We start from the raw sequence: 17430 nt of genomic DNA, 5'->3' as shown, positions 1-17430 counted from the left end.
CTAGGTTATAATCACTGTTCAAGCATCTACTCAACTTACAAAAGAAAAATAAAATTATTATTATTACAATAAAATAATTAAAAAAATTAGTAAGTAAATTCTGTTTTACCACAACAAACAGAACTTTAGAAATTCGAAGCTACCAAAAGAAAAACATCATGTAAAGATGGCGCTAGCCGCGAACAAGTAACAGCAAACGATGAAAAATATTCGCTCCAGTACAATAGCTAGTATATTATTACAGGTAAGTAGTATTAAAGTAACAACTAGTATTTTGTAACTGGTATTTGTCACTGTCACTTTTGAGTCACAGTCACCGTCGTACCTCGTATTGCATTTTGTCAAGTACGTCTCAACTCTAAATCTATTCGATATTTTAAGTCAAGGAATACTAAGTCTTTTCGTCGGTGCCTCATGGTCAATGCAGTTGACAGCTAGCTAGCTCGATAGCTCTCGTGGCGTTTCGTTGTGAATCGCTATAATATACTTGTGGTGTTGTCATTATATCGTTCTTGCGGAGATTACTCTATGATAGTAGGACTAGATGCAATTGCATCGTCACTGGAGATGGTGGTATTTTAAATACGGCAACCCAAAACCACCTCGCAAAATATATTCTTTTAATTTATAAATACTATGGAAAAGAAAGCGACAAATTGTCGGTGGCCCACAGTTCAATAAATTACGTGTACGTACAGACTCGGTGCTCTGCACGTCAAGCAGGTGTGGAGCGTAGGACAGTTTCAGCAGCCCGACGAGCTTGAGGAACCTGGTGCGAGGACACTCGTACGCGGAGTACAGGCCGTGAGCGCGCGCCCAATCCACCCAGCGGTACGTCTTCCATAGCGGCACATCTGACGCATATTATAATATAGGATGAACTGTCCAAGAAGTCAAAGAGGACACTGAAGTATAAGGAACTCAAGGCTATTTATTGTCAATATCCGTACGCAATGGTTAATTCCTTAAAAAAATTATAAAGATTTACACTTTTAACTATGCTTAGTAATAGTACATTGTTCACCAAAGGGAGAATGTTGGAATCTCCCTTTGGTGAACGATGATCTAGACAGTTGAGCGTTGTCGATTCTAGCGTATTGAAACAGCTTTTGGAAACTCTAACTTTAGATATTTATTTACAAATATTTTCATTCATATTTTTTCATATTTTCATTCACATTAATTTAAAAAATACACATAATAAGCTAACATTTTTTCCTTTCTTTATCAAGTTAAATTCGACTTATTGGTGTAATAAAAATCTTCATATACATTTTCACATGATCAGCAATATACACTTGTGATAAATAATATTATATTTTAAAGTTTTCTACGAATATTCAAAAGAAGACAACTAAACTACAAACTAGAAAGAACAAATTCCATGTACTAGCAGGCAATGTTAATATCCCCCTGACAATTTTTTTCAAGCTTAACAAAGTATTCATCTTTAAAGTTATATTTTAGAAATGAACACAACACTTACTTAATATATAAATATCTCTTCGATCTTGTACAAACATACAAATATATATCCGAAGTACCTGGTTCTGGCAAAGGCTTCTTTAAGGGCAGATCACGCACCATCGTCACCAGCAAGTCCATTTCATGGCCGGGAGTAATACCCGGTAGTGTATAAGGCGGCAGGCCTTTAGTGTCACTCAGTAACAGTGTAGTAACAGATCCGCGCTGAAATTCAATACTAAATCATACATGGCCATTGAAGACTCCAAGAAGATGAACATACCTTTTGAAGTTATACTTCTTTAAGCGCGTTATGAAAAAATGATGACTGTGAAATTTTAAGATGCGCGCTCATCACTGCAACACAAAAATAACAGGTTGAAGTTGGTTCCTAAAATTTTCTGACGTTTGCGTCATTGGTTATTTTTTTTGGTTTCTTCGTCCATTATTAGGACAGGCAAAGGTTTTTAAGCCCATACAGCCGTATTCATTACTTAATATCAATCAATAAACAATAACATCTTTGCAAGATTTTTACAAAATTGTTCTTTCTAAAAACGTAGAATAGCACGAGGAATAAATCAATGATTTCTGCTTCATTAGGCCAAAGAAGCATAACTTCTTGCGTGCATACATAAGTACACACACTTTTTTATATATAAAAGTGGGCAAAAAGGCAAGAAACTCACATAATGTGAAGTGGTGACGCAACCACCCATGGATATCCTTCCGCAAAAACAGGAGTCTAGAAATACGTGGCCGGCCTTTAAGGTATGCTCTATGCTTGAAGGTCCCTAAGTCGTATCGGTTCGGAAAAGCTGGTGATTGATTACATAAAGTGGCTGTATGTTCAAATAAGTTCCTCGCTAAACGAGCGGTTGTAGATGCCAGACGTCAACATGAAGCGAGAGGAATTAAGCATTTTGGACGTAATATCCGGTGATATATGCCGTGAAGATACTTGGAAAGATTACACAACCAATACATCAGATTATAAACAATCTTGAATCTACAGGTGAGACTGGGTAAGTGAAGGAACGAGTCACCTAACAGTAAGTGATCACCGCCGCCCAGACTGCTTCACCAGAATAATCACAGAAGCGTGGCCTTATTGTATCGTCCTGAAAGCTATGCTGTAGAAAATATTGGTTTAGCATTACGAGTAGGACGTTCAGCTGATGGTTATTGTTACGCCCTACCTATTACAATGCAGTGCCACTCAGGATTCTTGAAAAACCCAAAAATTCGCAGCGGCACTACAATTGCGCCCGGCACCTTGAGACATAAGATGTTAAGTCTCATTTGACCAGTAATTTCACTAGCTACGGCGCCAATCAGACCGAAACACAGTAATGTTTACACATTACTGCTTCACGGCAGAAATAAGCGCTGTAACATACTGCTAAAATTCAACATAATCGTCTCCAATTAGTATTAGGTCGTAGAGTTGTTGTCATAACCGACTGATTGAGATAAAATTTTAATATTAAATTAAAATATAGATCCCATAAGATGACGGAAGGAATAGAGTTTTACGTGCATTTTTTTTTAATTATGAGTTTATAAAGAACATGTTATTAAGCTTTGTCGTACAGTTATACAGCATAGGTATATATTATCTGTGCTGTCCGTACGATGCTAACACGTACCCGGACTGTGGCAAAATCTTTTGTGTTGGGTTTCTTTGTGCCCTTCGACTTGATGGTTCCGGTCTGCGTCTCCGAATCGTCATCCCACGAAAACCCCGGCCCTTGTGCCAACAAGAACTCCCAGAGGAGGTTCGAGCCTATACAATAATTGTTGTTTATTATACTATTCTTTTAAAAAATCCAGATAAATTGGAGAAAAGTGGTTGTTAGTTAAGAAGTAGCTATTTAAAAAAATACATTTTTAAACTATAGGACTTAAACGTATAAAACTGGGCCAATTAAGCTAGATAATTACAATCACGCTATATGCAGGCACAGTATTTTTGCTGCTACTAGCATCTACGCGGATGAAGTCACAGGCAGCAGCTAGCACCATAAATATAACGACTACATACCATTACATTGACTTGCCTGTCTGTGATATCTAAGTAGAACTGTAATAAAAGCTACAATCTTATGATGACTGAAAATGGTAGAGGGTCTGATTCTATTTGAGTACTCACATTTTACACAATAGTTTACGTTGAGCCCTCCAGTGAGTGCGTGGAGGATATCGAAGTCCAGCATCGGTTCATCCTCGCAACAGTTCGCATCAACGGTTTCATCTGACGTCATGTCAGGCGCCGCTAGCTTTAGAAGTGCCTGATTGAGAGAGATAATATTATTGATTCCATTGAGAATATTATTGATTCCATTGAGAATATTATTGATTCCATTAAGCATATTATTGATTCCATTGAGAATATAATTGATTCCATTGAGAATATTTACCAAAGACAGTTCCTAGTCATCAATTGAATTATAGATTTTTCTAGATATAGTTTTTTACGTACCCCCAAAGAAAATAATCTAAGGGGAGTAAGATTCGATGACCTCGCAGGCTACGGCACAGAACCATTACAATAAAACCGTAACAATCATTTACTACGGCTTGTATCTGCGGGGACTCTATCTTGTTAGAAGGGTTGTGTTGGGACAGTGCGGCCGATATTAATACTATCTTTGTGCTGCAGAAGAGGGCTATTCGCGCGATTTATAACTTAGGTCCTAAAGAATCATTAAGAGAAAAATTTAAAGAAATAAACATTTTGACTGTTGCTTCTCAATACATTTTTGATAATGTTCTGTATGTTCATAAGCACATTGAGGAATTTTCTAGAAACTGTGACATTCATAATGTTAACACGAGGAACAAACATAAACTTGTTATGCCTACTACTCGATTGGGTCGAGTTATTAAGTCTTTTGTTGGACGATGTATATGCTTCTACAATATGCTCCCAGAAAATGTACAAAACAAATGTTTTACGAAATTTAAAAGAATTGTTAAAAAACGTTTGTGTGGAGAAGGTTATTATAGCATAAACGATTTTCTTAGTGACACCACGGACTGGGAATAAAGCGAACACCCTCAGGCTCTTTAATTATAAATGTTTATTGTACGATATTACATTGTAATCCATATTTTATATTTAAAAAAAAGCCCGCTGAGTTTCTTGCGCCCATTCTTCTCAGGTCTGAGGCAGTTTCTTTTGAATGGGTGGAAGTTTTTGACGTTCAATAAGTGATTTTAAATCCTATTATGAATAAAAATATTCAAATTTGAATTTGAATCCATGTTATTCACCTAAAATTGGTATCTCGCTCCCTGACCTTCACGTTTACAATATAATTAAGGATGATACATAATATAATTCTAGTGCATTAACAATTCTTAAAATCGGTTCATAAATGACTGAACCCGACTTTATTCTTGAAGTTGAGTGGAAAAACCTTTTTTTTAATACCTTGCATAGAAGCATTGGCCATAGATAGACCACGGGTGCAGTAACAGCAGGCGAAGATTGCTTCGGCATAGGCTTCACCGGAGCCTTGCTGAGGAGTGGAGAGAAAGGCAGTAGCGGAGAATCTGTGGCGTCGACTGGTACCAGGTCGCTGACCCATACGCACCGCCACGCACCGAGGTAGTACAGTCGGACCAGGTAACAACCTTTATTAATACATAATTAGATAAATAAATATTTATTATATCCAAACTATGAATGAGTAAATTTTAAAGGAAAGAAAAAGGTGCTTGTCGAATGTGTCAATAAGAAAATTGACGGGTAAATATACCACGTCATGTCCTATAGTTAATAATAATAAATATAAACTAAAATTATAATTTTCCTCCGAGATCGAATTAGAAATTAAGAGATCCGTAGGAGAACCAAAAACACCGACAAGCCCAAATGATTGCCAAACTGAAGTAGCAGTGGGCAGGGCACATACTTCGACGGGGGGACCGTCGGTGCAGTAAAGTCTTCGAATAGCGACCACGTACCGGAAGATGCAGTGTTGGTAGGCCCCCCACAAGATGGACCGACGATCTGGTTAAGATCGCCGGAATACGTTGGATGAGGGCAGCGCAGGACCGATCGTCGTGGAAATCTTTAGGGGAGGTCTTGTTGGAGGTTTTGTCCAGCAGTGGACGTTTTCCGGCTGATGATCATCATCATATGATGAAATAAAAATTAACATACAAATTTTGAACTAAAACACATTTATAATATTTGAAAAGCGTAAATATGCTCAACATAAAAAAAATACGCGTATTTTTAACTCTTATTCTTCTATATTTTAAACTCTATCGGCCTTACAAGTAAAATTGGTATAGAGTTATAACTGATGATAAACAAAGAAAATGCAAAATGTTTACAATACCGTTGACAACACTGTCAATACAATGATAATTCTGAAGTTTACCGAATGAAAAGCTGTCTTGCAAATAAACGCGGGAAACGTAATACGAGTAACATTTTACATATTCTTGGTTTATGCTTAGTTATAACTTTATGCCAATTTTATTTATAAGGCCGTATATTTTTATCTCTTATTCTTCTATAATTGAATTAATAACATAAATTAAAATTCCACATGTATTACAACAATGATAATAGGTACATGCTATATTAGATCATAACTAACAGTTTCAATGTTAATTGTAAAACGCACCACTAAATTATTCATTGTTACTTTAGTTAAAGATTCACCATTCTTTGATAATGTTGGCCTATGTTGGGCTCCTCCTCCAGACTTGAGTCCTGGTGAGTAAATGTGGCACCTGGCTCTCCAGCCCTCAGGCGGTAAGCTGCAGTTGAATAATTCCCACTGATGTTCCACCTGAGGAATAGCACTGTGTAGCTTGTTAATATAATAAATGTGAATGTAAATTTATTTGTTACGCTTTTACGCCGGAGCTACTGAGCCGATTTTGATAAAAATTGTTACAAGATAGGCTACATTTTATCCCGGAAAATCCATAGTTCATGCGGGATTTGTGAATAACTGAAAGTCACATCGATGAGCTATAACTAGACCAATAGTAGGTTTAGTTTGCCATAGCAGTGTTCCTCGAAATTAGATTCATATAATATGTTAGGAACGGGAGCGAAAACGGAAATCGGAACTGGAATAGGACATGAGATAACCTTCGATTCCAAACCTGCTTATTATTTTTAAAAAACCCTTTATCTACGCGGGCGATGTCGCGGGCATCAGCTAGTATTTTAATAAAATAGCTTTTAAAGGATTAAAACGCACGTAATTGTAACTATATTTTACATAGATGTTTTGCGCAAAAGTTACATTTTTATTATGAATTTATTTAATCCGACGTTTCGTCACCTTTGTATCTACCACGACTCCAGTCAATCGCAGTCCTCCTGAAAACGTTCATAGCAACGTCAATAGTAACACGGTATTAAACTGCAACAATATAATTTCGGCATCGCCCTACTACATCAAAAATTAATTACCCTCTATAGATAGGAACTCACCACAAGAGTATCCAACATTTCCAAAATATAACAGAAGGATAGAACTCTTCTACAGAATGAGGATCTCATCAGAACTTGCGCATGACTCAGCTGTATATCAATTACATTCATCTTGCTGCCATCGTTATCCTGAAGAAGTAATAATTAGACACTCGTAAATTGGACGGTCAAGGTATTCGTGTTTAAAGTTTAATAAGTATTAGTGTATTCCATACATGTGGGTTGGGCTACTAAGTTATGATGTCATTTAAAGAATGACATTAGGGCTGCCATTTTTTGTCAGTCCGTAAATATGAATCACGTGACCAGTTTTGTGTTCTTAACTCAATTTCGACATGATTGTGGTTTGGAACGTTTTTCTGAAATTACGTCCAATTAATCATGTTTACTGGTTAGCTGCACGGTTAACTTAGGTAATGTAATGCTAATTAAAAACTTTGTTGCCTTTTCATAACCTTTTTATATAAATGAAAATATTTACAACTCTCCAGATATTTTTAAACTTCTTAAAATTTTGATAACAATTACAATAGTACAGTAATCAAATTCTTACCTCAAAAATTGCAACTTCAGCCTCCCATCTACTCAAAGCTAGATCTTCGGCCCTGATCCAGCCGTGGAGATACTGCCTGGCAGATCGTGGCAGCGGTTGAGTCTGATCGTCCACCCAGACGTGTTCTGAGTGACTTTTCAGCGTAGACTTGCTCACGAGGTGACTCATACGAAGGGAAGTGGGACTCTTGAGAGGTCATTAAATAAATAGAGACAACAGATTACCGGAAATACTAAATATAAATAACTCTTGCGGTGTACAAAGAAAATTACGTAAGTATACATTTGTTGAATTTCTATTATTAGGATAAAAGTTTTATTTGGACAACCTCATATCAATAATTTTATTCAAATTATTCATTAAATAACTACGGGTCCAGCGTTGAATCTGATTTTTGTATGGAATAGCAGGACAAACAATTGTAGCTGCCAACCATATTTTCATGAACGAGAGGAGCGTTGATGGCCTTTTGGGTTTGTATACCCACCTTTTTAAATAATGCCCATTCCGTTTTATACTGGGAATACTTTGGAGTGAAAGTCATCACATAATTTGGTTCTAAATGTACGGAAATTCGTGAGCAGGTACATCCAAATAGTGATAATATTTCATCAATAAAATACTTGAAGCAATTCAAAGTTTACCATTCCCCAGGAGTCTGAAGACAGCTCGTTGTCCCGGAACTCCCTGAACGGACAGTCTGTCGGGTTTGCAGAGAGCATCGCCGTACCTTGCTTTGTAAGTTCACCTTTTTTCGCCATTTTGTCATAAAAATGTAGACCTATTAATGTTATAATAACTATAAGTACAATTTGATATGTTTAATGTTATTTATAATATTGACAATGTTAAACTGACACGTATTCAAAATCAATGTCAGTCAAGTGTCAGCCTTATTTAATTCTATACACAGTGACTATATATTATATTATTATTATTATTATAATACAAATCTTATTCCTGTGTTATATATAATACGTAAGTATTCATCCCTACTCTGTTATTATAGTCTAAATACTATTGATCAGTATAAATACCACTGGACAGGCTGTTCCATTTATTTGACAGCAATTTTTCCGACAGACACGTTCAAGTTCGATTCAGGCAGGCGACGCGAGCACACGTGCCGCGTTATCTGTCCTCCTTCGAATATTTTATTACCTGCGTTATCGCACTATCTGCTCAGGCCACCTGGGCTAGCTATTGTTGTCGCGCGCCATTGTTCGGGACTCTTTGAGTCTCGCACCTGTTACGTTCCTTCGCGGAACGTAGCTTAGTTATAATAAGTGTTAATTACCCGGTTTTACGATCGTGTTAGTTAGCACCTGTGCTGTGTTTCGCGATTCTGCACGCTAATCGTGTGTGTTGTGAGTGTTGCAGATCGTGCCGTGTGTGTCTTCTCCGTGGGGGCCTGCACAGCGTACATCGGGGTTCCGGCCCAGCCAGTCTACATCCAGCAAAGCTAAGTCTTAGGCTTAATTATTATTATTAATTTCTTTTAATTTTTGTATATTTCATTATTATTAATAGTATTTTATTAATGTGCAAGTGTACAACAAAAGTATAGTTGTCCACTTTATCATTATATTCCCCCTCTGCCTGACTCGGGCAGCGGGGGTTGTCACCCGCTCTACTTATTAACAACAACCATGGCTTCACCAATGGTTACCGACGAGGGCCTTCTAAGCGCACTGCTAGATAAGCTATTTACGGAGAAGATCGCTCCGTTAATGAAGGAATCTATAAATGAGACAGTGGATGCCGCTCTTAAAGCGAAATCCAAAAAATATAAATCATCATCCGACGTTTCGAGTTCCGACGGGGAATCCGAAATGGATATAGGTAATGCGTCCGACGCAAGTTCCGTGGCCTCGGTCAAACCGAGGAAAGTGATCACCCGATCAGCCCGTCCGCCTGTCCTTCAGGCGTACTTTGACGCGCAGGCGACCCCTAAGGTCCCTGCGGTCAGTCCTGACCGCACGGTAGCCCCTCAGGCTTCCAGTGCTTCACCGGCCCGGCCGGAAACCGCTCTACCGTCGAGAGCGGAGAGTGTCGCGTCGGATGCTGACGGCTTCATCACCGTCAGTCGTAAGAAGAAGCGCGGTCGTGAATCGCCTTCTCTGGATATCACACCCGCGAAGAAAGCCGCGGCCACGACTGGCTCCGCTCCCGCGTCCGCGCCCGCGCCCGCTAAAGCCCGCGTACCGCCTCCGACCAAGCGCCCGCCTCCTATTTTTATAGGGGACCGAGGCCGATGGTTAACCGTCAAAAACAGGATCCCGAAGACGCTCTCCTTCCAGGCGAGGGCGTACCAATCTCTAATCAAATTAGAGACCAGGGAGGTAGCGGACCACCGCGCCCTGACATCTCTTCTTAGAGAGCTGAGTGTGGGTTTCCACACGTACGCCCTGCCCGAGGAGAAGCGTCTGAGGGTCGTTATTAGAAACGTCCCCAAAGAATTAGACGAGGCCGACATTCTGTCGGACCTCAAAGAGCAGGGTTACCCCGCACACGAGGTGCACCGTATGCGCGGAACCAACAATAAACAACCATTTAACATGGTTCTCGTAGTCCTCGACCTCACGCAAGAGGGAAAGGAAATATTCAATATAAAATCGGTTTGTTCCCTTCAGGGCATCCGTACCGAAGCTCCTCGCAACCGCGGGGGGCCCGGTCAGTGCCACAGATGCCAATTATACGGGCACTCGGCACGAAATTGCGAACACACCCCGAGGTGTGTGAAGTGCCTCGGGAAACACGGCACGCCAGAGTGCCCTCGACCAGCGCAATGCGCGGAGCCCCCGGCCTGCGTCTTGTGCGGGGAGAAGGGGCACCCCGCGAGCTATCGCGGGTGTCCCAAGGCACCCAAACACAAGCGTCACCCAGGGCGCCGCCAGCCGCAAGGCAGAGCAGAGAAGGTGGAGTTCACTCCAACCTTCAAACCTGCGCCGCCTCCAAAGGTAAACGCCTGGGCGAGGTCTCCTCCGGCTGCCAACGCTGCCACAGAGGCCACTCTCGCGGCCCCCGCGCCCCTCCGGCCTCCGCTAGCGTCCCGCCCGGCGGCGTCGGTCCCGCGACCGAGGCCCCCGGCGCCCGCGTCCGCGGCAACAGGTAGCAAAGGCGGCAGCACCTTTGCTTTCATGTTCGAACTGTCAGAGATGTTCGACATTGACGAAATAACAGCCCTGGCCAGCAGGCTCGATGCTGTCCGGGAAGACCCGCCGTCGCTCCTGCAAGTTATGGCAGACAACGGCAAAATATTCCGTGCCCTCACCGAAATAGGGCTAAAGTATAAAAACAACATTCGCGATGCCTAATAACGTAAGCGGACGGGTCAAACCACATACGCTCCGTATAGCGTATTTTAACGCCCAAGGCCTTAAGCCTCAACTAGACTTGGTGAAGGAGTTCGCTCACGAACATCAATTAGACCTATTCTTAGTGCAAGAGACATTTTTAAAACCACGTATACGCGATCCGCGTATCGCTAATTATAACTTAGTTAGGAATGATCGCACCACCCGTATGGGCGGCACCCTCATTTATTTTAAAAGGTCTCTACACTGTATACCTATAGATCCTCCGGTCCTCACTAACATCGAGGCCTCTGCCATCCGGGTCAGTATGGCGAATCACCAGCCGATCACTGTTATTTCAGCTTATCTTCCGCCGAACAAACAAATATTAGACACAGATATAGAAGCATTACTCGGCCACGGGGCCGCAGTCATAGTGGGAGGCGATCTTAACGCCAAACACTCCAGCTGGAACAGTAGAGCCACAAATAGAAACGGAATTTTATTAAACTCTCTCACAGACACGCGGAACTTTTCAGTAATAGCACCCGACGAACCAACACGTTATCCGGATAACGTCGCGCACCGACCCGACATTCTAGACGTTGCGTTACTTAAAAACGTAACGCTCAATGTAAATTCAATCGAGGTTCTTCACGAATTAGAGTCAGACCACCGGCCCGTCGTCCTAAATCTAGGCCCACCGGTTAACTTTCAACCACCGACGAAAACAGTGATCGACTGGCAACGGCTGGAAAAGGATCTCGAGTCTATCAAGTCCGACGACCTTGACCGTATACCGGACGTCATCGACTCGGTCGATACGGCTCACAGTGCTATCTCTCATGTGACGTCACATATACAGAGTAGGATCAAGGCCTGCTCCAGGCAGGTTCCGACGATGCAACCGCATCGCCTAAACCTGCCTCCAGAGGTCAGGAACTTACTCACACAGAAGCACAGAGCCACTAGACTTTACGACAGGTATCCGTCGGTCGAGAATAGGCGCCACCTCCGCTACCTACAGCGGGTGGTACGGGAACGTATCGCGGAACTCCGCGGCGAACGTTGGGACCGCTTGCTCGGCAACCTTAAGCCATCACATGTGGCTTTCTGGAAGCTGCCTCGCGCGTTCAAACAGGAGCCGCCCACTGTCATGCCTCCTTTGGACAGACCGGGACTGCAGCCGGCGCTCGATGACGATGAGAAGGCTGAATGCCTCGCCGATAGTCTCGAGAGTCAGTGCTCTCCAAATGCAGCAGCCGACCCGACACACGTTGACGAAGTTGATCGTGAAGTTGAACGTCGCTCCGCTCTGAGCCCTTCAGGCGACGTAATAAAACCCACCTCTTACGAAGAGGTGAAACTAATAATTAAGGAGCTTCACTCCAAGAAGGCCCCGGGGCCAGACACTATAAACAATAGGGTTCTTAAAATCCTACCCTCGACTCTTATTACTTTATTGGTTACCATTTTTAATATTCTATTGTCTAATAGCGCGTTCCCCGAACAATGGAAGGATTCCATTGTTATCGGTATCCCAAAACCCAATAAACCTAAAGCTAATCCGAGTAGCTATAGGCCTATTAGCTTAATTAACTCGATCGGGAAACTTTACGAAAGATTAATTCTCGCGCGTCTTAATCATTACATCGCGGAGCTTAACCTGATACCCGACATACAGTTCGGATTCAGAACCGCTCACTCGTGTCCCCAGCAGGCTCACCGACTCACCGAGTACATTCTCATACGACGTCAATTTCACGCTACCACGGCAGCCGTGTTTTTCGATGTCGCGAAGGCCTTCGACAAGGTATGGCACAACGGCTTAGTATTCAAGCTGTATCAACTGGGAGTGCCAGACAGGCTCGTGCGCATCATTCGAGCCTACCTTACCGATCGCTCCTTCCGATATCGAGTAGAGGGCACCCTATCCTCACCCAGACCCATCAGGTCTGGCGTGCCACAGGGTTCGGTCCTCTCTCCCACTCTTTTCTCGCTCTTCACGAGCGACATTCCCAAGTTTCCGAGTGTCCAGCTCGCTCAGTACGCTGACGACACGGCACTCTACTTCGGCTCCAACCGCTCAACCTTGAGCAAGAACATTAAAGTGCTTCAAGCCGCCGTCGATGAACTAGGCAACTGGTTCAGAAAATGGCGGATTGAAGTGAACCCCACCCAGAGTGCAGCGGTACTCTTCGGTAACGCGAATAGCATCCGCGCTAAAAAACAACCGACTGACGTTATTAAACTGTATGAAACACCCATACCGTGGGTGAAGGATTACAAATACTTAGGAGTCACGTTCAACAGCAATATGAACTTCAAGAAACATATTGATACGGTATGCAATAGAGCCCGATTTGTCCTCAGTCGCCTTTATCCACTTGTGTGTGGGCGAAGCAAACTTCCGCTCAAACACAAAGTGACGATGTACAAAACCATCGTACGGCCCATACTGTCATACGCAAGCGTCGTTTTCGCGCACACCCGACCGAGCTACTTACGCCGTTTGCAAGTAGTTCAAAATAAATTCACGCGCATGGCAACCGGAGCCCCGTGGTTCATCCGAAACGTTGACCTTCACCGCGACCTAGAGCTTCCGACAATAGCTCAACACTTCAAAGAGATCTCGCGACGCTTCTTTGACAAGGCGCCTAACCATCCCAACATCTTGGTTAGGAAGGCATGCGGGTACACTCCCCTTCACCATAGTCTCAACCCAATAAGACGTCCCAGACACGTAACGGTAGACCCGGATGACGACATCACCATCGCGAACGCGACACCCACACAAACACCGACACAGACACGCACACACCGCCTTCGCAGGCGTAGGCGCGGTCAACCACCGCAAACCACTGGCACTCGTCACTCTGACGATGGCCAGCGGCCCGCACCCTAGATACACCACACATTGTTTTGATACCCGACGAGACGTTAGTCCTCGTCCTGTAATCGCTTCACCACACTCACTCACACACGGACTGACTGACGGACTGACATACACCACTTACACAATCACAAACACACTCCACAAACAGACACAAACACAAACATACATGCACACAAACATTTACACTACGTACATACATACAAACACACATACATGCAATCATAAACACATACATTCACACTTACATACATTACACAAAACATCACCACACTCGCCGGCGAGTGTGCTCTTATCACCTTTTCATCTTTCATCTTCATTTCATCTTCATTTTCATTCTCTCTCCTTCCCACAAGCACACAGCCGGTCTGAGGTTCGAGTCTCCTTAGGAGACGCCCCGCGACTGTTGTTGCATAGTCTTTGCGGCCTCCACGGCCCACGTCCTACTTCGCTGTGAAAGCCAGGGCTGCTAACAGCACAGAGGAGGTTTTAGTCGGTATGGGGTGTCCGCTTACGCGGACACTCGAGTCCGACATATTACGCCCCGTTCCGGGGCGTAAATACGTAACAGTATTTCCTCCTCTCAAAAAAAAAAAAAAAAAAGCAATTTTTCCTTTGTGCCTATTTGAAGCGCTCGCGCGTCCAGAGAACTAATTTTGACGTATAATACAAATGGCTGCGAAGAAACGTACTTTACTCTGAAGTATTTCTGCATTTTGAATTATTTTCGTTCGTTTCGCGTGTTATTTATACTTCAAGAATCAACGTAATAAAGTACACAATTTTTTTGTTAATAATTTCACACCATCTTTCGATGTTTGATGAGGTTGTCATTACTAGTTTTTGTACTGCAGACTCTCGCTACATGGCCAACAGCGCCAAAATGGTAAATATCAAACAGGCACGTAAGCACTTTAACATGTTCCCAGCGTCACTGATTTATCTATACTTTCAATTACTGCGATACGAGACGTTTGAAACCTCGTTCTGAACCAGAGGTTGTAGCGGCACGAGGCTTAGTAAACCCCACCGCCCACAGGAGACAAAAATCCTTTTATTGGCGTCAAATAAGGCGAATTGTACGGTTTTGTCGCGATTATTACTATCAATGAGTTGATTAACCTAAATCTGCCGCCGCCTGTGGGCTGATTATTTAGTTTAGATTCTATAGATAAAATAAAATGTGGGGTCTTATGTACCCCATACCGCACTGGAAAAGGGCAGTTTTTCTTATTGTTTAGTGATGGGAAAAAAATATCGATTTTATTTAATTGTACTTATGGATGCTTTTTATTAAAACAGTTCATAATCCCTAACTATACATACATACAACACATTACTATTATATTATTATAATATATTGTATTTATTCACCATATTTTTAATATACATAGATGGAATTTATTTATTATATTCCTACATAATTATTTCACTTAAACTGAGTATAATTTGTAAATATTGATTGGAGACTTACCAGTTTTTCAAATATCGGTAATTTTGAATTTGATTCACCACCCAACTCCTCTTCATCACCAATAATATTATTAATTAACTTTCTTCGGCAACGTTTCGACATCTTATTATATAGTCGCGGGCGCAGTTTTGCACAACACTAACCGCTTGAAGCTAGCGTAGGGTGCGCGGTACGAGGTGTTCGCAACCTCGTAACGCACTGTATTAAACTTTTATTTGTTCAGCGCGGTACGAGGCCTAAAAAATCCGGTATTAAGGTAGGTATACCCAAAAACTCAGCATCAATAGCACATCTCAGATATATAGTTATCTCTTTCCTAGACTATACCACACAGAAGTTACGCCTCTCGCACGTCAGAGAAGTTTAAGTTTTTCCTTACCGCTATAAAGACGAGACACTAACGAGGTGTTTGAAGCCTCGTTTCGCACTCACCGTGTTAACAGCCGCCAGTCTAGTGGTATATTATAGTCACAGTAGACATGTGTACATATGTCTATTGTGATATAGTAGAGGTCAGTGCTAAATACCTTTTGTTGCTTCGTTTAGCATACCATAGCAACCATAATTTCATGATTTTTTAATATGGAACTTTATCAGGTTTTATATATGAAGAATAAAAAAAGAGTTCATAGAACTGTGCACATTACGGATCCTAATTGTCAATCTAAGCCATCAAGTGACGCATCCAAATGCACGTGACAAAACTTTGAGAAAGACGGTTCTGCTATTTATGGCGAGTGTAGTTGCAAACGTGCAGAGAAATTCTTATAAAATTATAAAGAATTAACAGTAATGATACACGGTTTTTATTGATGGTATTTCCAAAACACTTGTTATAGGTAATGCTACCGTATTTCTCACTCTCAATCTCACCCGAGAATTTTCGAGGTTCATCAGTGAATCAGCTGTTTATTTTCGTTATACTAAATGCTATTTATAATCTAGGTCCTAAAGAATTATTTAAAGAAATAAACATTTTGACTGTTGCTTCTCAATTAATTTTAACATTATAACTAAACTTTTCTTATTAAAAATTATTTTGTTATATTATATTCTTGATAATGCTATTCATGTTTGATGTTCATTAGTATATTAATGAATTTGCTAGAAACTGCGAAAATTATAATGTTAACTAGGAACAAACATAAACATGTTTTGCCTACTTATCGGTTAATCGACTTAGTAGCCCCCTTATTCATAATAGTCTGCTAACTTAAAGCATTGTTAATTCGCACTCTGTCTTCTTCTATTGACCTAAGTCAGAATGAGAAAAAAACATTCCTTAGCGGCTGTTTTAAGCTAGCGGTCCATTATGAATAAGGGGGTTACCCCCTTTTAAGTATTTTAATGGGCGATGTAGGTATATTATGCTTTTACAACATGATCCCAGAAAATGTTCAAAACAATATGTTACCGAATACAAAATAATTGTTAAAAAACGTTCGTGTGGTAAATGAGAAACTCATGGGAAAATGTCGCGGAATGGAGTAAGACGAACCTTGTTCAATATATCCTACAGCTGACAAGTTTGCGCGCTGAAAGGCTCGCCTAGTATCGGAATACTGGGCCTCGAAAACTCGATTGCCAATTCCGTGGCTACCTGGAGGGCATAGCCAAATTGGCTTTGAAGAAGATGGTATAAATAAAGCACGGTAATACTTCAAACCTGGCCCACATTCTAGCGCCCTACAAAGCGCAGGTCCGGTCAAGTATGGAGTATTGCAGTCTGGTGCATGGTTTCAGCTAGATCCATTTGACCGCAACTCAGAGCTGATTGAAATGTCAGGGACCCGGTGCTCTGTGTACGGCTCGATTACCTGACTTTGCGAACAAATCTCGCTTCTTTGTGTGTCTTCTACCGCATTTATCACGGGGAGTGTTCCAAAGAGCTGTTTCATTTGATTCCTGTCGCCGAATTCCACCTTCTAACGACACTCCACAAATTAGGATATCATGCCCTCCATTTCTATGTGTGGCGCTCCTCCACAGAGTAGTTTTCAAGGAACTTCCTGGTGCGGTATTTTCGGGACTTTCAATAAAAGCGCGTACACCTTCCTTAAGTGCCGGCAACACTCCTCTGATTCCTCTGGTGTTGCAAGAGTGTATGGGTGAAGGTGATCACTTAACACCGGGTGACCCGTACGCTCGAATACCCTTATCCATAAAAAAGTTATATGAGAATCTACTTTAACTTTATAAGATACAGATCTTAATATTCATATAAATTTTATTTCCTTTGAATGTTCGATACTTGAAATTTCTAATTCAAAATGTTTAAAATCC

At 41.7% G+C, this 17430-nt stretch overlaps 1 protein-coding gene across 1 annotated transcript in view; it reads right to left on the bottom strand.

Annotated features, from left to right (window-relative positions):
• The window catches only part of LOC126978525 (androglobin-like), a 33525-nt gene extending 25280 nt beyond the window's left edge, over window positions 1-8245 (bottom strand). Inside the window, exons 1-9 of the mRNA XM_050827383.1 lie at window positions 8129-8245; window positions 7485-7670; window positions 6932-7060; window positions 6146-6275; window positions 4901-5103; window positions 3617-3755; window positions 3114-3250; window positions 1545-1689; window positions 697-854 (exon numbers count right to left, since the gene is read on the bottom strand). Of these exons, the coding sequence (XP_050683340.1) occupies window positions 697-854; window positions 1545-1689; window positions 3114-3250; window positions 3617-3755; window positions 4901-5103; window positions 6146-6275; window positions 6932-7060; window positions 7485-7670; window positions 8129-8245 (1344 nt within the window). The remainder of the gene's footprint in view (window positions 1-696; window positions 855-1544; window positions 1690-3113; window positions 3251-3616; window positions 3756-4900; window positions 5104-6145; window positions 6276-6931; window positions 7061-7484; window positions 7671-8128) is intronic.
• Between the last annotated feature and the right edge of the window lie 9185 nt (window positions 8246-17430).

This window comes from Leptidea sinapis, chromosome Z (genome assembly GCF_905404315.1).
Source record: "Leptidea sinapis chromosome Z, ilLepSina1.1, whole genome shotgun sequence".
Taxonomy (NCBI): Eukaryota; Metazoa; Arthropoda; class Insecta; order Lepidoptera; family Pieridae; genus Leptidea; species Leptidea sinapis.
This window is presented reverse-complemented; position numbering and strand designations above follow the sequence as displayed.